Source organism: Dromiciops gliroides, chromosome 1, assembly GCF_019393635.1.
Source record: "Dromiciops gliroides isolate mDroGli1 chromosome 1, mDroGli1.pri, whole genome shotgun sequence".
Classification (NCBI taxonomy): Eukaryota; Metazoa; Chordata; class Mammalia; order Microbiotheria; family Microbiotheriidae; genus Dromiciops; species Dromiciops gliroides.
In genome coordinates, this window is record NC_057861.1 from 71,810,082 (window position 1) to 71,832,930 (window position 22,849).

The 22,849-nt window shown below is 53.3% G+C and overlaps 2 protein-coding genes across 2 annotated transcripts; one reads left to right on the top strand and one right to left on the bottom strand.

Moving 5' to 3' along the window:
• Positions 1–45: 45 nt before the first annotated feature.
• On the bottom strand, positions 46–16,086 carry PRKCSH (protein kinase C substrate 80K-H). The gene is made up of 18 exons (XM_043976892.1): positions 15,925–16,086; positions 15,445–15,558; positions 14,987–15,103; positions 13,205–13,300; positions 13,044–13,101; positions 12,596–12,713; positions 11,333–11,462; positions 10,950–11,034; positions 10,180–10,258; positions 9,047–9,133; positions 8,273–8,437; positions 7,863–7,956; positions 3,419–3,488; positions 1,915–2,004; positions 1,258–1,332; positions 1,033–1,132; positions 776–931; positions 46–486 (listed from the first exon to the last, which is right to left on the bottom strand). Exons 2-17 carry the CDS (start codon positions 15,527–15,529, stop codon positions 785–787), a joined length of 1,596 nt encoding a protein of 531 aa, XP_043832827.1. The 5' UTR covers positions 15,530–15,558; positions 15,925–16,086; the 3' UTR covers positions 46–486; positions 776–784.
• Positions 16,087–16,593: 507 nt separating this feature from the next.
• Positions 16,594–22,791, top strand: ODAD3 (outer dynein arm docking complex subunit 3). Its single transcript, XM_043977035.1, has 13 exons — positions 16,594–17,187; positions 17,708–17,829; positions 18,324–18,401; positions 18,684–18,854; positions 18,981–19,082; positions 19,281–19,406; positions 19,680–19,802; positions 19,892–20,041; positions 20,616–20,776; positions 20,907–21,063; positions 21,275–21,421; positions 21,620–21,704; positions 21,864–22,791. The coding sequence occupies exons 1-13, from the start codon at positions 17,010–17,012 to the stop codon at positions 22,001–22,003; spliced, it is 1,740 nt and encodes a 579-aa protein (XP_043832970.1). The 5' UTR covers positions 16,594–17,009; the 3' UTR covers positions 22,004–22,791.
• The last annotated feature ends 58 nt before the right edge of the window (positions 22,792–22,849 follow it).

The following is a 22,849-nucleotide window of genomic DNA, read 5'->3' on the forward strand; positions in this document are numbered from 1 at the left end:
TCCCCCAGCCCACCCACCTCCAGCAGCAAGAGTAAGGAAAGCCAATTTCCAGCCATAGGGAAGGATCTGAGTTTATTGTGTCCAGGTCACAGTAAGGTCAGGATCTCCCACCCTTGAAGGTCTCACCCGCTGGCCACCACTGTACCACCTGGGCCCAGAGCGTTGGTGAGGGTGAGGGGATATCAAGTCACCCATCAGTGGGTAGAGCTGCCAATATGGGAAGATGATCTGGCAAGCAAAAGTGTCCCAGTCACTGAAGCAGCTGGACCATAGGGAACGGGGAGGCTTCCCAATCAAAGGTGCAGCCTCATGGTGTTGGGTGGGAGGCACAACACAGAGACTCTTCATCAAGACAGCGAACCCTCCAAGGAGGTGAAGGGTCAGGGGGCAGAACCCCCTGCATTGGGCCCCAAAAAGTCTGGTGGGCAGGGTTAGGAAGGAGATGTGTGTGCAGGTTCTCAAGGTATTAGCTTCTCCCTTGGAATTCTGCAGGAAAGAATGGGAAAGGTAATCACTGGGGGCTGGCCCTGCACCCCAAACCTCAGGCAGGGCAAGAAGGGAGAGGGAAGTAGCCCAGGCCCAGGGAGTTAGTTATGTCAAGGGGAAAATCACAGTCTAGGGACCAAACCAACCTCCTCCAAGGATAGTATACATGGGTAGTAATGACGAACAGACCTGAAATTTGAACCCAGACCTTCTGGCTCCCACCGACAGGGCTTTTCTCCAGTCCACGGCCTCCCGCATTGGGGGGGAAGGGGGGTAGGGCCCGCCATACCTGGGGGGCTTAGAGCTCATCATGGTCAAGATCCTCTGGAGACTCTGGGGGCAGCTCCTGGCAAGCAGCTGGGGTCACCAACTCCATCAGGTACTCGCATCGACTTGGCTCAGTGGCACTTGTGACTACTGTTTCCTTCCCACACACCAGCTTTACCTGAGAGAGCCCAACCCCCAAACCCCAGGGATGTCAGTGGAGGGGGGTGAGGTCCACTGGGACTCTGGCTCTCCCTCCATTTAGGTCCCCCCAGTCCTCACCTTGGTAGAACGGTTGGGGCCTTGCCAGCAACCTGTCCCATGCTCATAATGCATGATGCGGAATTTGTCCCCCTCTGATGCATCCCAGGACCCCCAGGTGCTGCAGGAGAAAAGGTGGGCTGAGATCCAGGGGCATGGGAGTGAAGGAAGGGGAGGAGGCAGAGACTTGGGACATGGTATGTAGCGAGCACTGGGAGACATGGCTGAGGAAGGGAGGATACTCACCCCAAGTTGGTCTCAGAACCACCGTGGTTAGGTTTCTGGGTGACTCGGTTGAAGGGACATAATCTGTAAATATACCTGCACAGGCAGAAAGGGGAATTAGTGACCCAGGGTGGGGGTGTGAGGGCCTGCTCCAATGCCAGGCTGACATCTTCTCTGGCAGACTAGCGACCATCCCATTCTTCATGGAAGCAGTTGCTGAAGGGGCTGGCCCCACAGCCTAGGCCTTGGGCCCTCCTTCTGGAGGTGGGGGAAGGGGGTGGGGATCTGCAGGCATCCTTGCTTTTGGTCGCCTCTGGGGGAGTGAAGCGCAACTCCTAGAGGCTCTTTCCCCAAGATCCCACCCCTAGGATCTGGGTGCGCACGCGCACAATCTCCCCTCTTGGGGCTTTACTTCCAACCCCAGGCTCTGAGACAAGATATAAATAGCCAGGATGGTGTGTCAGCAGGAAAAAGGAAGGCCTTGTCCCCCGCTCTCCCTCCCTTTTCTTCCCCACCAAGGCCAGGGAGGTCCCCGATTCAGAATCTAACTTCAGGGTCACTGACTCCTAACAATGCTGAACCCCAAGCTTCCCTCAGCCCTCCCTGCCCTCTGTAAGAGCCCCTGGATCCCCTCCTTTCCACGTGCAGTAGAGATGCTGCCAGGCCCCAGGCACTTACTCATTGGTGGACAGTTCGTAGCACTGTCCAAACAGGTAGGAAAACTCCCCACTGGGGCCCAAGTCCAGAGCCATCTCTTGTTCTAGGCTCCTGCAGTGGAAGAGTAGGAAGGATGGGTCAGAGGGCAGCCTAGGAGAGCTCCTCAATGGACGCCAAAGTGACCACCGGCCAGACAGAGGGGAAGAGATCCGGGCTGAAATGCCGGCCTTACTGCTTCCTGCATGACCCTGGCCAGGTCCTCTGCCCACTTCCTACTCAGTCCTTGCAGCTCTCCCATTCCAAGGTCTTTTCTAGCATAGACAGACTGTGCCTGAAGGTCTCTTTCTGTCACATTTTTAGAGCCCTTCAGACCCTAAATTCTATGATTTCTCCCAGCTCTGGGTCTGCTGGGCCTCCACAAAGAGCTGGGGGCCAAGCCAGCTGCTCAGGGCACTGCCTTTCCCCTCCCCTCAGCCCTGGTTCTGACTCAGGGGGCCCCAGGGAGCCGCCATCATTTTCTCTCTATCATCAGGGACAGGACTCCTTACTGAAGCCACCTCTGCGCCTCCTCGTAACCAAGGCTACCCCCAATTACTGGGGCCCAAGGGCCCTGCTGGAGGTGGTGGCAGGAGAGGACAGAGTCCCAGCCCCAAATCCCAGAGCTTGGGCTCTCCTCCACCCCCACCCCCATCCCACAGCAGCTCAGCTGAGGACATCTGGGAGGGCCCTTGTTAATGCCTTGTCTCGAGGCACCAAGGAGAGGAGCTTTTAAGTCCTTCCCCACAGCATTCTGGGTATCCCTTCTTCGGAGGGGATCTGTGTCTCTCTGCTCCCTCCCCTACCCCCCAGGTGGCTTCACCTCCCCCAGGGCGTCCTGGGCTCAGACCACATCAGTGAAGCTAAGAGACCCAGTGTCTGGCAACCACTTAGTCCTAGCCCCTCACTACTCTTCTTGTACAATGAGATCAAGCTTCCCCACCTATAATGAGGGACTGCTTTTCCCGCCCCACTTCCCAAGGGATGGTTTTGTGGAAGGGTAGAATGCCCCAAGGGAATCAAGAGGAAAACATGGCTAACAGAAGGGCCACGGAGCCAGGACAAATACACTTCCTAGGAAGGTCAGGAGAGGCCCTTTCTTCATGCTTTGACCCAATCCACACTGAAGACTTCCAGGGGATCAAAAGACCCCCCACGACTGCAGAGATCAGGGGCCACTCTTGGATACCCTTCTGTGCACCTCAGGCCCTACAGATGTGAGGCCTACAAGGGCAAATCCTCCGGCTTATGTCATCTGCATCTGCCTGGTCCAAAGTACCAGGTTCTGCAGGGTACTTGATGCCAGAACAGGTGGCACGGCCCATGATGGTGGCACTGGAGTCTGTTCCTTTTGTGTCCCAGGCCTGGGGACAGTGAGGAGCGAAGGAGGTAAGGGATGACTGGGGGGGGGGGGCGGCAGTGGGATCTAAGGCTTCTCTGAAGGCACTTCTAAGAAGTCTTCCCCCCACCATCCCTGACCAGGGAATACCTGATGGACTCCTCCATCTCCGTCAATGACTTTTCAGCTTCTTCAAAATGGTCCCGAGCTTCCTGGGCCGCTGGAAGGAACAAAACACCAGGGAGGTCAGGGTTGGGGCTACATCGGATCACCTCCTTCTGCTCACCCAGTATCTTGGAGGAGACAATCATGAGCCTGGAAGGCTCCTAAGGCGCCTCTGGCTGAGAAGGATTTTTACATTTTTAAATCTCATTGTCAGCTCGAGGGGTCGACCAGCGGTAGCTCTTTGGGGTCTACACTCTCACGTTTTAGGCCCAGCAAGATCAGGTCCCTTGTCCAAAATCACACAGTTGTTACTGGCTCCAGAACTAGGATCTGAACATGGGTCCCAGAACTCCAGACCCAGGGCTCTTTCTACTATCCCAAGACCCCAGAGCCAAGGAGCACTGAAATGCAGGCTGCTCAAAGCTACCTGAGTCTCAAGACAGGACATGCTCACCCCCACAGCTGGGCACTGGGCACACCACCACCACCACCACCATGCAGCTGTCTTTTGGGGCCCTCAACGCCCTGACCCTGTGCAGCAAGCAGAACCCAGGGAACAACCCAGTGCATCAGAGTGACAGCCCTTCTCGTCTGATTCCCAAACGGTCCTGATCCAGTCATCCAGGACGGCAAAGCCAGTGCCTCCCACCCCAATCCTGATAGCCCTGCCCTGCCCTCTCTCTCTGGCTCACAGGCTCTCTATAGCAGGACAGGGCCTCAACTCAGGCAAAAGGCCCTGGCACCCTCAGAGCCTCAGGGAGGGAGAGAACTGTGTGAAAGCTGTGCCTCTGCTGTTAGGCCCCCAGCCCCAGGTTCCTCCCCACCCCCATGACTGGTCTTACTCCTTCCTTCCCCAGGGAGTAGAAACAGTATGTTCCCCAAGAAGAATCATGTGACATCTTCACACTCTCAGGATCTCCAAAACTACTCAGGCCAAGATCTCTGCATATCACCCTTCCCCCATATCATTCTCACACACAGACACACCCACCTACCCACCCACCAGGGAGTCAGAAGGCAGGAGTTCCGATGTTGCTTCTGCCACTGACTACCTATGTCATGCTACTGTTCTGAGCCTCGGCTTCTTTCACTGTCAACAGGGAGGCGGGCCTGAGAGACCGCCAGGATCCTTTCTAGCTCTAAATCTTATGAGCCTGGAACCCCTCCCGTCTGAGTAACCACATGGGAGGACGCCCACAATTGCCAACCCCCTCGATGTGCATGCAGACTGCCCCCAAAAGGAACGATGAACTCCAGATCCACAAACGTACCTGCAAGGTAGCAGGTTTGGCTCACCTGGCCCCATCCACCCCCACCCCCACACGATCCGCACACACAAAACTGTACACCCATACTCATACCCAATGCTTACACATCCATGCATGGGCCCCCAAGTTCCCTCTCTTGGGGACCACTGTATGTGGCATTGCTCAGAAAAGGGTGCCACATCCTCAGCTATGCTGTAAGCGGTTAGAAATGCTCAACCCCAGGGCAGCTAGGTGGCACAATAGATAAAGCACCAGCGCTGGATTCAGGAGGACCTGAGTTCAAATCTGGCCTCAGACACTTGACACTAGCTGTGTGACCTTGGACAAGTCACTTAACCCCAAATGCCTCACACAAAAGAAGAAGAAGAAAGAAAAAAGGAGGAGGAAGGAAGAGGGAAGGAGGAGGAAGAAGGAGGAAGGAGGAGGAGGAAGGAAGAAGGAGAAAGGAGAAAGGAGGAGAAAGGAGGAGAAAGGAGGAGAAAGGAGGAGAAAGAAGGAGGAGGAGGAGGAGGAGAAGGAGAAGAAGAAGAAGAAGAAGAAGAAGAAGAAAGAAGAAGAAGAAGAAGAAGAAGAAGAAGAAGAAGAAGAAGAAGAAGAAGAAGAAGAAGAAGAAGAAGAAGAAGAAGAAGAAGAAGAAGAAGAAGAAGAAGAAGAAGAAGAAGAAGAAGAAGAAAAAGAAAGAAATGCTCAGCCTGGAGGTCTTTCTTCTAGACTGAATTCCACCTCCAGGAGAGCAAGGGGCTTGAAAAAGTCCACCCCATGGCCTCAAGGGAATGTTAGTTTGGGCCTCAGGAGCAGTGGCAACAAGGCCTGCTCAGAACCAACTCCCCAAACTGCCCCAGCTCCAGTTGGCACAGGGCCTTCACTCAGGGCATGGATGGAAATCTGCCTGGGTGAGAAGCCCCAACACAGTTGCCCCATCCCACTACCAGGATGGTGCCTGGAGCTCAGCCAATCCTGGCTTCTCAGCAGGAAGCCCTAGAAAATTCTCTGCCCTGTTCACTGTAGGTCTCTTGGGGGACCCTGCTAGCTCCTCCCTCACCCACTGCTAGAGCCAGAGTGCCTGGTAGAGACTCACAAACAAGCCAGTGGCCCATGGGGAGGCAGGAAAGGGGAATAGGGGACAGTGAGGCCACACCCCTAAGAGGATCCTGACATACATGCAGGGTCAGGCCAACCCTCTCAGGCTGGCCCTGGGCCCTTCTCAACAACTTTCTTCAGTTCTGAAGATCCTGGATCTGGCCATCAGCTGGGGAAATCCCCCTACTGACCTGAAGTGGCTTGAGCTAGGTCCTGCCCATCAGGCTGCACCCAGGTCTGTGAGCAGCGGAGAGCCCTTCTGCCATCTCCGCAGGCAGAGGCAGTGCTCTCCCTGATCACTGGGGAGAGTGGAGGTGTGGGCATAACCCGCTGTGGGAGAGGGGCAGTCAGGCCTCCCTCCCTTCCCAGATGAGCCCTGGAGATTGGGCTCACCCCATATCACCTTATACATCAGTACCATGGGTACTCACTGTCCCCCAACCTAGTCTAGGCTCTCCAATCCTGGGCCATGGGGCATACTGAGGGCAGCAGGTGCACCGATGAATGTGAGAAGGAACAAGAGCCTCATACACATCCCTTTGTAGGCATGCTGCCTCCCATGGCTCTCTGAGCCAGGACAATAGCCTCACTGTAAGTAAGGTCCATGATTCATCCCAGGTCACAAAGCCAGTAATCAGGAGAGAGCTAGAATCAGGGTGAAGTACCCTCACAACTTGAGCTTGGTGTTGGTAGTTCCCTTTTGATGGGCTGGGCTTGGAGGGAAATTATAAGGGTACAGCCTCATCTCCAGGCCAGGATACAGGGAGCAATGCCCACACTTTCTGAGAAAGCAAAAATATGTCAACCTCAGCTACACGTGGTAGGGGAGTTATGGGAGAACTTAAGAGAACCAGCCAGGGCCACAAGGCCAGGCAGGAATGGGTGCCCCCAACCTGGAAAGATTCCTGCTTCCTGATCTTCCTGGGTCTATGCCACTGCAGAGCATGGAAGGAAGAGGCATTTCCCAACATCCGGGTTTTGGTTCCAGGCTCCATGGTGCATTACTATCTAGTACCCTATATGGTGCTCCCCATGAACAGCTGTTCAACCTTTCCAGGGCCCCACTGACTCTTCCCCTAACCTGGGCCAGTAGGGGACCCACTCCTTACTTCCTGCTCCAAAGGACTGGCCCCCCCAGGACGACCCGAGTCATCTCCTGGCCACATTCAGAAAGGCAATGACCTTAGGCCTGTCAACTCACGTGCCTGCCAGTCCAGCCAAGAGCACTGGTAATTGCGAGAAGGCTCACGTTCAGAACCTGGGACTGCAAGCGCTAAGTCTTGTTTCTAGCCCTGGCTTTGCCATTAGTTCCGTGACAAGCTACTTTTCTCTCTGGGCCTTCTTGCCATCTGTAAACGGGTCCTTCCCACCCTCAATCCTGTATTTTAAGGTTCTCTGCCCCTAGCTCAGACAGCTCATGATGATCTATGAGCTTCATCTTCCCAAGCACCACTTTTACCACATTATCCCCTTCCCAAAAAGCCCTATGGTGATGCCAAATCCTCAGCCTCTGGCTCAAGGTCCCCCAGGCCTCAGGTCCCCTAGGCCTGACCATAGGCTGTAGTGGCTTTGGCTCCCACTGACCCCCTTGTCCCTGCTGAGCACAGCAGCAAGACTCCTCTCTGTCTCCTGGCCTCTGACAACGAATGCCTTCCCTTTCTGCCAAATCCTCTAAGGTTGAAATACAAACTCCCAGCAATTTTCCCCTCCCCTCCAGGTCTGCCTGTCCAATCGTCATCCTGGCCTGGAGCAGGCATCAGTGCCTACAGTGTGGGCTAATTTTCTTGGGGAACAGAACTGGAAGCAAGGCTTCCTGAGTAGAGGACGCAAAGGGCCAGATCTGTCTGCAGGAGACAACCAATATTTTCCATCACTAAGCGAAAGCTGTGGAGTAGGGGAAACCCCTAAGGTCTAGAGTCCCCTCAGGAAGGGAAGACCCCCTGTGGTACAGGGTGGGCCACAAACCCCAGGATCACCTAAAGGCCACAGGATGGCCCGCCTGCCCACCTGCCTGTCAGGAAAACGCCCCAGGCTAAGGGTCAGTTCCACCAGCGCCCCTCTCTTGGGACCTCACCACCTACCGTCAATATAGGCCTGGGTTCTCTCATCATATGGAGGCATCTTGTCCATCTCAACCTCCTCATCCACCTTGGCTGGCGGTGGGGGCAAGGGCTCCTGGGGGGAGAGGTGACAGACAAGGTGAACATAGGCCCCCTGAGCCTTACCATCTGGCTCTCTGCCTCCACAGCATGAGCTGCAGGGCTCCAGAGCCGGAGCCCAAACAAAGACCAACCCAGGCTGGGCTGGGGGGAGGGCAAGGGAGGGTAGAACGCCATTCCCCTGGGCCCCGGGTAAGAGACGTTCCTGCTCTTCCCCCTCCCCAGCTGCAGACAGCCCAAGCAGCTTTAGTGGCTGCCACTTCTTAATGGGCTTGCAGGAAGCCAGCCGGTGCCACCTCCTCAGCCCCCAGCTTGCTTCCACTCGGCCTCACCTTGTCCTCCTCCGGGCTCTCCTCTTCTTCATCCTCGTCATCCTCATCCGTTTCTTCCTCCAACCCAGGACCTTCATCTTCATCATCTGCTGGGGATGGCTCTTCTGGGACCTCTGGCATCTCCTCTGTTGTGGCCTCAGGAAGAGGTGGCACAGTGGGCAGGGACTAGAAGGCAGCACAGTGAAGATACATGAAAGACAGAGGCAATACCTTCTCTTTCCCACTGCCAGGCCTGGAGGCTAGAGATTCCCCTTCCCCCCTTTCCCATCCCAGCATACACAGGGTACCAGATCCTCCCTTCATTCGCCTGGGGTTTGTTTTTGGGTTAAGAACATCCCTAATGTTAGGGAAAGACCGTGAGGAATCAAAATGTGGTAAACAGAATCTCTGGCAAGGGGAGGGAGTGTGGTTCTTGTCAGATGGGGGCTCACCTGGGGGGGGGGCAGGGGAACTACCACTGTGACCACAGGCTAGGACAGTGGGTGGGGAGGAGGGAGGGTGGCAGCTGCCTTGTTAATCAGAAATGGCAGCATCTGCTGTTGCCAGGCCCAGCTGGTTGGGATGGATGGGCTCCAGGGAACGAAATCTTAGCCCCCGCTCTGCCTACTTTCCTGCCTCCCCCAGGTTGGCGAATCCTTTGTGAGGTCACAGAGCCCTTTTGGGTCTGGCTCAGCCTGGCCACGTGTACTGCTGTCTCCCCCTGCTGGCTACAAGCCAGCCCCACCCCAGCCCAAGCCTCCTGGACCCCTTGGCTGCCTGACCCAGGCTACTGACCTCCTGCCGGTACTTATCCTTGATGGCTGCCCACAGGCCTTCTTGAAAACTGGCTGCATCCACTTGCAAGGCCTCTCCTAGCAGAGCCTGGAGCAGAGGACAAGAGCAGCACCTATTCTGAATGTGCTTAAAAGGCTGCTGAAGGTTGTCCTTACAACCTCGTTGCAAAGCAGGGCACATAAATGGCATTCCCATTTTACAGATGAGAAAACAGGTTCAGAGAAGTTATGTTATTCAACCCAGGTCACATAGTTAGGATGATTTAGAATTGGTGCCTTACACTTCCCTGGAACCAGGGAGGAGGCACTGGGGTGGAAAATGGTGGGAAGAGGCTATAGCTCCCTCCCACCTACCCTGCTCTGGTTTCAGCCTCGAACACTGCTCTTCAGGACCCCGGGTGACTTGTTTAGGTCATGGAGCTAAGGGTGATGGGAAGACCAGAGAAGCCCAGGCCCAGGATGGGCTAGCAGGTGAGACTGAGATCACCCCTAACACAGAACTGGGGAGCTCCCTGCACGGGCACTGCCACCTGTTGGCAGCACCCACCTTGGGGAGCTTTCCCCTCCCTGGGTATCTTCTGGAAGCAGCTTCACTGAAGGAGGGAGGGAAGCCTCCTCTGCCCACCCACTAGCAGTCAGTGAACCCCCTGGGGGTGAGCAGGCATGTGTGTGCACGTCACAGAACACAGGGCTCCCACCTGAGCCCCATCATTACCAGGGTCTGCATTTCTCCCTTAGGCCCAGCCATGACAGAGCAGGCAAGTCAAGTATGTCTGCATCACCCCAGCCCCAGGGGGTGCTGAGGTACTCATCTGGCCCTTAAGGAAGACTGGACCACCAAGCCAGGAAGATGCCTCTAGTCACCCTTGAGGAGGTGGGACAGGAGCAAGCAGCCCTGCTGGCTGTTCTCCGGGCCGACAGCTGTCAGAGAGGCTTTCCACGAAAGGACCCCCACAAGGCTTTGCCCTGCCCTCTATGGGAGGGAGTGTGGCCAGGGGCCAGGCCAGTTCACAGCAGGAAACTAGTCTAGTTTTGACCTTTCCCCTCCCAGCCTCACTTGGTCTTTGAGAAGCCCTGGCTGGGGGTTGTGAGCACATATTGCACGGCTGGCTAGTGAGGTGAGGGCCCCATTACCTGGGCTTCTGCCTCTGACAAAGCCCCATCACCATCTGGGTCCAGTTCAGGGTGAGTCTGAAGCTCAGCCACGGAAATCCTGGAAGAGAGAGGATGAAGGTGTGGCTTATCACAGAAGTGGTCATCTTAGTGGCAAGAAAGGGCTTCCTGTGTGCAGAGGGAGACTGGGGATGGGGGGGGTGGGGCAGGTCGTGGAGACAAAGGCTAAGACTAATAAACCACTTCTCCAAGGCATGACCCTCTACCCACAGAATTAGAACTTAAGAGGTGGACTTAAGAGTGAGGAAGACTTGAGTTCAAATCCTGCCTTAGACACTTAGTAGCTCTAAGACCCTGGGCAAATCAATTAACCTTGCTAGGCCTCAGGGTTATTCATCTGTAAAATGACCAGGCTGGACTAGGTGGCCTCTAAGGTTCTTTTCTTTCTAGTTCCATGACTTTGTTCATATTATTTAACAGTCAGGGAGAGTAGGAAGAGCCAAGAATATATGACAATTTCTCAAGCCTGTACCCAAGCGACTTGCCCTGTCTTCAGCCATTATTACTAAACACCTAGGGAGGTCAGTCAACCTCAAGGCTGAAAAGTCTCTGGTAATCTAAGGAGGCTCCAATCTCAGAGCTGTCAAGCCAGGTTAGAATCGGTCCCTTCCCCTAGGAGAGGGGGCATGGAAGGCTGAGATTGACTCTCTAAACTGCTCTTCCCAAGTGAGAACCAGGGCCTTGACGCAGACAGGAGTTTTGGGGAGGAGGCCCCAGGTAGCAGCACTCACACTCCATCGGTGTTGTCATCCAGCTCCTGGAAAGCACTGGCAGCCTTCTCCTGGTCCCGTGCAGCCCTGGCTGCTGCCTGCTGCTCTGTTTACACACAACCACACCCATCACTATCACTGCATCACTCCAGCTGGGAGGAATGGAGAGGCAAGGGGAGCCCGCCCTTTCCCCCTCCTTCCCCATCCCCTCCAACCTGCGCTCCCGCTATGTTTTTCTCTGCCCAGAATGCCACCTTTCAAGGTTCACTTCCAGCTTCTATTCCTGACCCTTCCCTGACTCCTCCAGCTCCAATCTCATTCTCAGTGCTGGTTCTTAGGGTGGCTAATAAAGCCCAATCCTAATAATAAAGGGCAGTGGGATGCCTTTAAGGGAGGGAGGCCACCTTCCCACAGCCTCTGGTGCCGCTCCTTGAATTCTTTCTCAGGCTTCTCGGCCTCCTCCTTTGCTGCTCTCAGCATTGCCACCTGCTCCTCCAGGGCCTTCTTCGACTCTTGCAAACCAAGGAGCTTGTTCTGGTTGTGTAAAAGAGAGAGTACTTGAGCGGTGCAGCCCAAGGGCCAGGCTGGCCAGGGCCAGAGGCCCCAGGGTTCACCCAAGGGGAGTGGGAACGCCACCTCCTCCCATTCAGGCAGTCTGGGGATGCAGCCGAGGTTGGGAGAACCCCCACGGCCACATGATCATAAACGCAGAGCTAAAACGGACTTCTAGGGATCATCTAAGGCAACACCCTCATTTGACCAAGGGAAAAACTGAATGGCAGAAAGGGGCAGGGCCTTGTTTGGTGTCACCCAGGTAGGACAGAAGACTCAGACCCAGAAATATGGCTCCAACTTAAATTTCCTTTTCTACTACTTCTTGATATCTTTCCAAGTCCTTTGGCTCCTGCTAATCCCACTCTCTTCGTTGCCCTATGACCAGCCCGTGCCCTGGGCCTAGTGGGCAAAGGTCAGAGAACCAACCCCGCCACAGGAAAGTTATTCCTGCCCATATTTGCACGTCTGCACCACTTCTACATCTGGTGATTAGAAAGGGAGTCTCCTACATCTTTAATAAAGAATCAGATGTAGGCTAGGGCCACCAAGTGAACCAGGCAGGAGATGGACACTCAGCTTCTCTGATAAACAGCAAGGACCTCAATCCATCCAACAAAGGCAAGAGAAGGGAGGAATCAAGGGACCTTTTCTGCTTGTCTCAAATTCCAATCTATTTGCCTTGCTCTGACACCAGCCATGGGGCCAAGTGAAGGGAAGAAGGAGCCATGGGGTATGGGGGTCTAAGAGGGAGAACAGCGCTTTCCTGCGAATCACACAAACAGGAGACCCAAGGTTTCCACCAGAAAGATGATCCTTAATCCCCTCTCTACTGCTAGGCTCCCAATAAAATCAGAAATCACCAGAACAAGCAGTATATTACTTAAATTATTGGGGGGCATTAATAATGATTTTCTCACAGCTAAAATGGCCCTTGGAAGTCATCTCTTCCAACTCTCTCTGACTTCATAGGTGAGGACACATGCCAAGACATACCAAGGGATTCACCCTAAGTTATCCAGGTGCTCAGGCGCCATAGCAGGATTCGGGGCCATGCTCAAACCCAACCCCTTCTCCAAAGTGGGGCAGCTGGGTAGGAATAGGCCCTGCCTCACCTGCTTTTCCTCCTGGCCCTTCTTCCCTTCCTCAATCAGGATCTTCTTGAGCCGGAAACCCTCACGGGCAACCTCTGCCATCTGCTCCAGAGTCTCCTTCTCCTTCCGGCCCATTTCCCTGGGTGGGTAGCCAGTGCGGAGAGAGGGGGAGGGGGGAAAGGATTCGAGGATTAGGGAAAGCCAAGATCCTAGAACCCAACCTCTCAGAGCATTCCAGTGGGGTTTCTGACTCCCTGCCCACCAAGGGGAATGGCTTCTAGCCTGGCTTTGAGGACTCTGAATATGGGGAGAGACTGAAGAGAGTGCCAGGTCCAGGTTTACAGCTGTGTGTGTGCATGTGCTCAAGGACACAAATTCGCTCTGGAGACTAGGACCGGAGGACTGGTGCCTCCGAGGGAGAAGGGGGCTGGTGGTAGACGAATCTCCCTCTAATCCCCCAAGCATTCACCTGCACGTGTTCTCACAGACAACACCACTGTTGTACTCATCTGTGGCATCACAGCAATCTAAAGGAGGGGAGCAAAGAGCAGCCAATGAGACCAGATCTGGTACCACGACACCTGCCCCAGCCCTGGCCTCTAGCCATCCTAGCTTTAAAAGGAGTCTTACCGCAGATACCATCGTTGACACGGCTTGAGGGGATATAGTGGGGCTTATAGCCAGCATTGGTACAGTGGAAGCGTCCCTCCGGGCAGGCAGCTGTGCCTAACAGTAATGAAGAAGGGGAGGTTATTTACTATATCTTATTGAAATAAGCTGATCCAGGGTGAAAAAATGAAGCCATATGCAGAGAGGCAGGCTAGGGGATGGAGAGACAAAGGGAAACAGAAATAGGTACAAATACACACATGAGGTCACATAGACACAGAGGACGAAGAGACTGAATGACACAGATAACAGATAGACACGGAGACATGGGGATGAAGCAAGCATGGAGATCAGTGTACAAACTGCCTTTGGGATCAAAAAGAGAATCCTCTATTTGGCTTTTAAAGCTTTTCACAACCTGGCTCCTGTCTACCTTTCCAGACTTTTTACATTTGCTAGACCCACAGTTGGCAATCCAGTGACACAGACTGCCTTCTTGCTATTACTAAAATAAGACACTCTACTTCCCAACTTCTAGGCATTTTCACTGACTGTCTCCCACACCTGGAATTCTCTTCACCCTCATCTCTACTTCCTGGTTTCCTTCAAATCTTGGCTGAAGTCCCTTTCTTTTCTTTTCTTTTTGCTGGGCAATGAGGGTTAAGTGACTTGCCCAGGATGACACAGTTAGTATGTGTCAAGTGTCTGAGGTCGGGTTTGAACTCAGGTCCTCCTGAATCCAGGGCCAGTGCTTTATCCACTGCACCACCTAGCTGCCCCCTGAAGTCCCTTTCAACAAGAAATCTTTCCTAGTACTCCTTAAGTAGGATTTAAGTGTCTTCCCTCTGAGATTATCTCCAATAGATCTTACACACATCTTGTCTGTCCATAGTAGTTTGCATTTTGTCTCCCCGATTTGACCATGAACATCTTGAGAACAGGGATTGGTTTTGTCTGTTTGGTTTTTTACCTTCTTTGTATATGTGACACTTAGCCTGGCTTATGAAGTAGAAACTTAATAAATCCTTGTTGATAGGTTGAAACTGACAAACCCAGATTGGGGGGGGGGGCAGACAGACCCACATGAACATACAGAGAAAAATGCAGAAACATATAGAAAGATGGATACGGACAGTTCAAAGGATATAGACAGATAGGTGGACAAACTGACATAGATGTATATGGCTAGACACCTTCAGGCAGAGGCAGATGCAGAGACAAAGACAGATTGACACAGACAGAAATGAACAGAGACAGGTGGACACAAAGATAGGTGGGAAGACATCTTCATAGACATACCGAGATAAATAGCAACAGAAAAATACAGATGGACAAAAACATAAGCAAAGAGAATGGATACAAAGAGATGGAAACACAGATACAAGACAGGCAGATCTGTAAAGATGCAAAGGCAGAGACAAGCGGATGGACAAATGGACGGGCCAATACATACAGAAGGTAGAGCTGAACAGATGCTGAGACAGATAGATGGGCACAGAGAAAGAAAGACACATCATATATGCAAATGGAAAAACAAAGAGAGGGACAGAAACAGTCAGACTCACAGCCACATGGACAATCTAGAATAAGCTCAGATAAAGACAAAAAGAGTAACCAAGACAAATACAACTACACCAATACAAAGATATCAAAGGAGAAAAAAAAAAAAAGGAAGACCAAGTAGAGCCCCTCTCTTGGCTAATATATAGTCATTACCTTCCCACTTAAAGATGTAGTTGGGCCCACACAAGAAACACTCCTCTTGCCCCTTCTACCCTCCTCCAGGGGGTCCCTGATTCCCACCTGGTTCATCGGAGCCATCCTGACAATCACAGTAGTCATCATTTACTTGATCAAAGGGGATAGTGGAGGACCCATCCAGGCAGGTGAAGGGCTTAGATTTGTCATAAAAATGATGATCTGAAGAGGGTAAAGAAATATACCTTCAGCTTCCCATCCACATAAGATCAGTAGCCCCAGTAAAGCCCCACTGACTACAAAAGGCTTCTAACAGTCTCCCCTGAACCAATGCATAATATTAGGCACAAATACTAACCAGAGATTATCCTTGCAACCTAGAAATTCAAACATATTATTCTTCCCCAGCCCCCACCCAAGAATGAGATATTTAGACACTGCCCAGGCAAAAGCCAGGTTTTGTTCCCACTCCAATACCCAGTTCCATTGACTTTAGGAGAGTGTTAGAGAATCCAGGGTGCCTCCTTCTAATTCTAGCCTCTGGCCTCCTGCAAAGGACTCACTGGTAAGGGAGACACCTCGAGGCCTTTTGACTTCAACAGCAGCTGTGGCAGTGCTTAGCAGCAGCAGCAGAGACGACAGAAACATTGTGCTGGGTACAGGAAGCAGCAGCAACTCTTGGAGCAAGAGGAAAAATACACGGGAGCTGGTGAGGGCCTAAGGTAAGGGATGCCTGGCAGTCCTACCTTTCAAACTACATTAACAATCACCAAGCTGACAATCATTGTCCTCACGCTAATTGCAGTAACTTACCCTCCTCCTAGCCAATAGGAGCCCCTCACCGCCCTCTCAGCCAATGGGAGCCCCATCCCCCTCCCAGCCACTGAGAGCCCCATGTCCTCTTTCCAGTCAATGGGAGTCCCCTCATCACCCCTTCCCAGCCAAAGGGAGGTCCTCACCCCCCACTCAGTCAATGTAGGCCCCTCACCGCAAATGCAGGCCCTCATCGGCCTCCCACCCACCCAAACTGCTGGTGGACTTACTCAGGGTCGGAGCCAGAAGTCACTTTCATCCACCCCTGCTTCCCAGCACACGCTCGACGAGGCTCCAATCGGGAAAAGGAAGCGGAAGCAAGGAATTCCGGCACTTCCGGCTCACTATCCAATCCCGGCTGCCCGGAAGAGGGGAGGCAGCGACCACTCTGACAGCCATGTTGAGTGTGGCGGAAAGGAATCTCAAGTCATAGCAACCATCTTGGGTAGGACAGTCAAAGCGGGGGGGGGGGGGGGGGGGGCGGAGTTTCGCGCTTAATGGCGGCAGCGGGCGCCATCTTGGTAGCAGAGCGATTTACTGCTGAAAAAAAAGTGAATGAAAAATCCCTCTATCTTTCCCTGGCGTCACTGATAATTCTGGCCCGATCTCCAGAGACTAGAAGTCCGAAACCATCCGGCAGTCGGCGGGAACCTCCACCCCGCCACTTTCACCCCAAACCTTCCCCTCCCCCGACCCCCCCAACCACCCCCACCCCCCCGCCTCCTTCCTTCTTTCCCAACATGCCCCGCACAACCCCTAGGCTGGTCCCACTTTCCGTCCCCGTGGCGCAGCGCCAGCCAATGGGAACGATCGCGTGGGACGCGGCCGGTTTCCATGGTAGCGTCCAGCGGGAGGAGGGGGAGATGGTTTCCTAGCAACGGAGACAGATGCTGAGAGGCTCCATCTGGACCTAGTCTGGGTGGAAGTCCCAGGGACCCTCGAATCTGAGCCGCAGGCGACAGCGGAGCTCCCTCCAGGAATGTCCAGGCGCTAACCTTTCCCACAGTCCCCTCCTGTCCTGGGACAGTCTTTCCCTGAGCCCTGGGAATAAACCCTCAGGTCCCCTCTGTTCTACCCTGACGTCCAACTCTTATTTCCCCTTCTCTCCCTTTAGTTGCTTCTCTGACTTCCCAGGATATGCTCCCCGTTTTCTAAATCCCACAGGCTTGGCCACAACCTGTTCCCTCAACCCAGGCGGATATCTTCTCTTTTCTGTACCCCACTCATAGGCTAATTTCTGCTCCCTCCCCCTAGGGTAGGCTCTATCCTACCTTTCATCCAGAGGCTAAAGAGACTCCCTTGCAAAGACTTAAACATGGTTCCCCTACACTCCCCTGCTCCTTCCCCCTTCCCCAAGCCCCGTTCCCTCTCCTCGAGGACAGGCTCAAGGCACCAGGCAAAACCTCCACATAGTCGTCCCCCTCCCAGCCATGGAGTGAAGCCTCCTGTTCACGTGCAGATTTCTGAACTGCACAGGAAAATCCAATTGTTGGGTAAGTGTGTGTATTATGGAAGTAAGGGAAGGAGAGAAAGGGGAAGCTGAACTGGCCTAAGCCTTGCTGGTGGTGGAGGTGGAGAATTAGTCACAAAGGAAATAGTTTAGCACCTCAGAACAAGGGATCTAAGGATAGGGAAAGGTGAGAGTTGGAAATAAGTTGGGCTCAGGGAGAGATGAGGGAATGATCATGATCAGAACCAAGAAAGAAAGGGTGGTGAGATGGGTTGGGACAAAATTGGAGTCAGAAAGGAATATTGAGGTCAAGGAACTTGGGGGAGGGAGACTAGACAGGGTGCTAATAAGACAGGGTCAGCTGGGGAGGGGAACATGGGAGTGAAGAGAAGAGTAGCAGCTGCAAGCAGGGGGAGAATGGGAGAGATGTAAGGAGATTCGGGAGGAGGTTGGGAACGTGGTATTTGTGGGTTCGACAAGGACTGAAGGATGGGGAAAGCCAGTTGGGAAAAGGAGGAGATGGGAAGCAGGTGGCGGGTGCTCACACTCTGCTTTGCCCCCAGAGGGCGACCGTAAATCCTTCTATGAGAGCACTCAGTGGACCATCAAAAAGAACAAGGAAACTATTAAACATCTCCGAGAAGAGAACAAGATATCATACCAGAAGCTGTCAGACTTGTTCAGTGTGAGAACTGGGATGGAGGGAGCAGAAAAGAGAGGACAGGGTTGGGGCAGCTAGATGGTGCAGTGGATAGAGCACCGGCCCTGGAGTCAGGATTACCTGAGTTCAAATGTGGCCTCAGACACTTAACACTTACTAGCTGTGTGACCCTGAGCAAGTCACTTAACCCCAATTGCCTCACTAAAAAAAAAAAAAAGAGAGGACAGGGTTGGGGGGGGGGAGGCTCTCATGCTCCAATGACCTTTAAGGGTAAAGCTGCACAAACCTCTTCGGCCAGTCAACTTGGCCGAAGGCAACTTGGGTCATGGGAGCAGGCCCTTTCAGGAGAGCAAGACTCCTTCCCTTTCTTTTCCAAGGGAGGGGGTATGTTTGTGTGGGCAACTTTGCTTCAAAGGGACTCAGAGATCGGAAGAAACTGATGCCCTTGCCTGGGGGTAAAACAAGCTGGGGGGGGGGCTGGTGTGGTAGGGAATGTTTTTGGTTTCTTGACTTCTTAGGGTGAGGAGAGAGTGGTGCGCTGGGTCATCCGAGAGTGGAAGGAGGAAAAGTCTTATCTGAAAAACCTGAATGGGGAGGTAAGTCCAAAAGGTCTCGTTAGCCATGGTAGGACACTCAGGCTCCAGATTCCCAGAAAGAAGCACCTCCTTTTCTGAGTCCTGGATCCTGACTCAGAATGTGTGTGTGTATGTATACACATCACATGACATATACACACACATTATATATACATATATGATACACGTGATATACAATAAACAATGTATATGATATAGTTCTACATAGCTATATATCAGCTGTCTATATAATATACATACATACACACACATTTATTTCTATCATCTAATCTTGGCTTCCAGGAAGCCTTGGCCCTTGTGGATCACCGGCTGAATGAGAAGATGAAACAGTTAAATGTCCTTCGACACGAGGCAGAACAAAGGCAGCAGCGAATAGAAGAGCTCCAGTTACAGCATTCACTTCGAGAGCTGGAGGCGAATGCATTTCAAGACATCGACAATGAGGTGGCAAAGGTGGGAACTGGCCCCTGCTGAACCCAAGTCGGATGGGTGGGTTATGGGACCAGAGAGAGCTCATGATTGGTCAGTGGCCCCAGGGAGAGGAAGAATCCTGTCCAATCGCTGCCATCTCTCCCCCAGACCACTCGAAACTTGGAAAATCGACTGGAAAAGGCCCGGCTGAAGGGCGATGAGGCGGAACACATCACTCGAATCTACCTGCAGCTGAAGGCTTACATGCAGGTGTGGCCTGGGAAATAGTGGAGCGGAATGAGTATGAATAGGCTCGATGTGTGTGGTGGGGTCCTATATGGAAGTACCTATTGTGAGGAAATTGCTTTCTGGACCTAGATGAAGTTAGGAGGGGGCTTGACTCTATGGTGGGTCCTCTTCCTTGCTTCTTGCACCCCAGCCTGGCCCTTCCCCTCTTCTCCCTCCCAGGAGGAGAGCCTGAACTTTGAGAACAAACTGGATGCAATGGAAGGTGAAGTCACTCGACTAAAACGTGAGTTCTCAGAACTGCAGAACGTGAGCAAAGAAGCCATAGACGCTCGGGATGCTGCCAAGGTATGACATAGCCTCCCTGTGGTCCTCACCTGACCTCAAGCTGGCCAAGTCATTGCATATCACAGTTACAGTTAGAAACACTCAGATCCAAGAAGTCCGTAGATGCAGCCTCCTGAGCTGGTGGGGCTGGTGCCAGAGCAGGGGCCATGAGTGTGTGAGCAACAGCCCCTCCCTCTTTGTTCCAGGGATAGGAGCCCAAAAGCTTAGCCCCCATGAGCTTCCTATATCTTCTCCTTGATGATCTTGCCACCTCCCCCTCCCCCCTCCCCCCAGAGTGAACTTCAGAAGCTGGAGGAGAACTTATTCAAAGATCGGAAGGAGCGAGACAAGGTATTGATGGAGGCCAAAAAGCGAACAGAAGAGAAAAAGCTTCAAAATGAACGGATCGAGAGGAAGGTGTGTGGACTCAGTCCAGAGGAGCCGGGGGAGAAAGGGGGTGGGAGAATTGAGGGCCCTGCCTTCCATGCCGCCCACTGTATCCACAGCAGCGAGATCAAGTACCTCTTCGGTCTGAAGAAATCTTGACAGATGCCCAGGGGGCAAAAGCAGGCCACTTAAAGAACCGCTGGACCATGTACCAGACAGAGATTGCATTTGATAGGATCAAGGTTGCCACTGGCATATCTGACCCCAGCGTGAGTCACCACACAGGGAAAGGGGAGGCTGGATCCAACTATGGGGGGGGGGGCTGTGAGGGGGGGGGGGAAAGACTTGAGGCTGTTGAGCTTCCCTGGGGGCTCCAGGAAATAAGCCCAGATAAATTGAGGGGCACCTTTCACTCTATTTTTATGGGTTTTTGGGGGGTGGGGTAGGGCAATGAGGGTTAAGTGACTTGCCCAAGGTCACACAGCTAGTAAGTGTCAAGTGTCTGAGGTCGGATTTGAACTCAGGCCCTCCTGAATCCAGGGCCAGTGCTTTATTCACTGTGCCACCTAGCTGCCCCGCACTTTTCACTCTAGACAAGACATAGAAGAACCTGGAAGGTTCATGAACTATGATCTTCCTCTCTCTGTCTCTGTTTTTCTGTGTCTCTCTGTGTGTCTCACTCTGTGACCCTGGGAGTAGGTAGGTTAGGTAGCTAGCATGTTCCTGGGTCTTGAGAATGATTCCATTTCTATTCCACGTTTCTGATGAGGCAGATGAGGAAAGTAGCCTGGGTTTTCCCTCTGTGTCTTTGTCCCTGAGTGAGTGGACATGGGTGGGGGGCAGTCTGTGGTGAGCAGGTTCTTGGCCCAGAGTGAGACGTTCGCACACCTGGAGTCCATGAAGCAAGAGAACGAAGCAACGCTGGTGACTCTGAAAGAAGACAAAAAGCGACTGCAGGAAGAGCTAACTCAGCTCAAGTACTCCGGCGAGGCCAAGGCCATCAGGTCTGAGGGAGGGAAGGGGAGGGGGGGACCACGTGGGCTAGGGGAGAGAAAGAGGGTGGAATGCCAAAGCACCTTCTGCCTGTTCATCTCCCTCCCTCCCCCCCGCCCCCCTTCTTCCCCGGCAACCCAGGCACAAGCAGATCGTTGCTGAACTGAGCAAGCATTTGGACAGCCAGGAGAAAGAAGTAGCAGCAGCTAAGGAGAATCTGCAAAATACCATTCTGGCACTGCAACTGGCCAAGGCTGGGGTCGAGCACCTGGCCGGAAAATTGCAGCATATTCCCGTGGTATACATACAAATGCCGCTCCACCCCCCAGATCTGTGTCTCCCTCAACCCTTTCAAGGCCCCTCCTTATGCTACTTCAACACTATTATGCCTAACCCCTCCCCCTGGTCTCCACAGATACCCCCAGACCCCCTGTCACCCCCTCTCTTTGGGCCATCACCTTTAAACTTGCTTAGACCTCAGCTCCTCCCCACCCAACCACATCCTCTAGGAGAAGAGCAAAAAGGAGCTGAACCCAAATACCGTGGATTATGTGCTGGACGTTATGGCTCAGAATGAGGAGAGGCTGCTCAAACTTCAGAGTGATATGGAGAGCCGAAATGTGCCAGACCTCCTGCAGCAGCTTGCTGACAGGGAGGTAGGTCTAAGTAGGGAGCTGCTCTGTCTTCCCATCATGCCTCCAGGCTCCTGGACCTTAAATCCCTAGACCTGTTCGGTGGCATCTCTGCAAAGCACTTAGCACAGTGCTTGGTACAAAGTGGGTGCTTAAGAAATGCATGTTTCCTTCCCTCCTCCTTCCCCCAGCAGCCCCTCACTCTGTCCTTTCCTCCCACAGTATTATGCCACCCTGGAGGGGAAACTCCCCCCTCACAACACCCGCATCTTGCTGCCCACATCTACTGCCAAGGACAAGTTCTTTGGTGAGTCAGCCTGGGGACAGGGAGGGAGGGGGTTGTATTGGGCAAGGAGCCAGGAACAGGCAAGGAGAGATGGCCAAGGATGTCTGTGTGCTGGGGGCAGGGAAGGAATATCCTGGTGTCCTCCACCCCTCTTCCTCATCCTCTTCACGTCTTTCTCAGATGAGGAAGAGAGCGAGGATGACATGGGGGAGATAGTGACCCGAGCATCCTTGAAGTTCCAATCTCAGAAACTCATAGAGTCCAAAAGCAAGAAGAGAGGCCGATCTCGATCTCGATCTCGAACTCGGAGGCGGTCCTAGATGCCGCACCCTCCTGGCCTGGCTGCCAGTGCCCCTCCCAGGGGGCAGTCACAGACCCCAACGTGGGCCCTGCCCAGTCCCAGGTTCTTTCCAGAGTGCCAGAATGGTGGACCTGGGTCCTCTCCCCTTCCTCTAGATGTAGCTGGAGGATCCGGGTCCCCTCCTGCCTAGGACTAAGTCTTAGCCTACGTAGCTGGACAAGAGCAGTTTGGGGCCTTTTCCACCCCTAAGGCCTGGGAGAGTAGCAACGTCCCTGTCCCTTGGGAGGTAGGCCCAGGGCCTTGCTGGCCCAACTTAGGGGAGGTGGGACCTAGTTCCTGACTGTTCCCACCATCAATCATAAATCTCCTGGGGCTGGGAAGGTCTCAAAGGCCCTGTATTACACTCAGGGCCCACTGCCCGCCTCCCAGTGATCATTTTTTTCAGGCAATAAAAGTTGCAAAGGAGCCTGGGCTGTGTTCCTGTGTCTGCCGGCCAGGGGCTTCTGGTGCCGGGAGGAAGGGTCACTGGCATTAGCCTTATGGGGCAGAGGGAGGGATGCAGATTCACAGAGTCCTGAGAGTTGACATTTGTATAGGACTGTAAGATTTACAAAGTATCTTTTAATATTATCCCATTTGCTCCTCACAACAGCCTTGTGAAGTATTGCTGTCCCTTTCCTCATCTGTAGATGAGGAAATGGGCTCAGAGGTTAAGTGACTTGCTCACAGTCATACAGATAAATAGGGCTCTAGAGAAACAGAAACTGGCCAGGACTGCCTGGGTCAAGACTTTGGCCAAGACAGAAAGATGAAGGCTGCTTAGGTTTCAGATCCCGGTCGGGGTTGGGGGGGGGGGGTGGGCTTC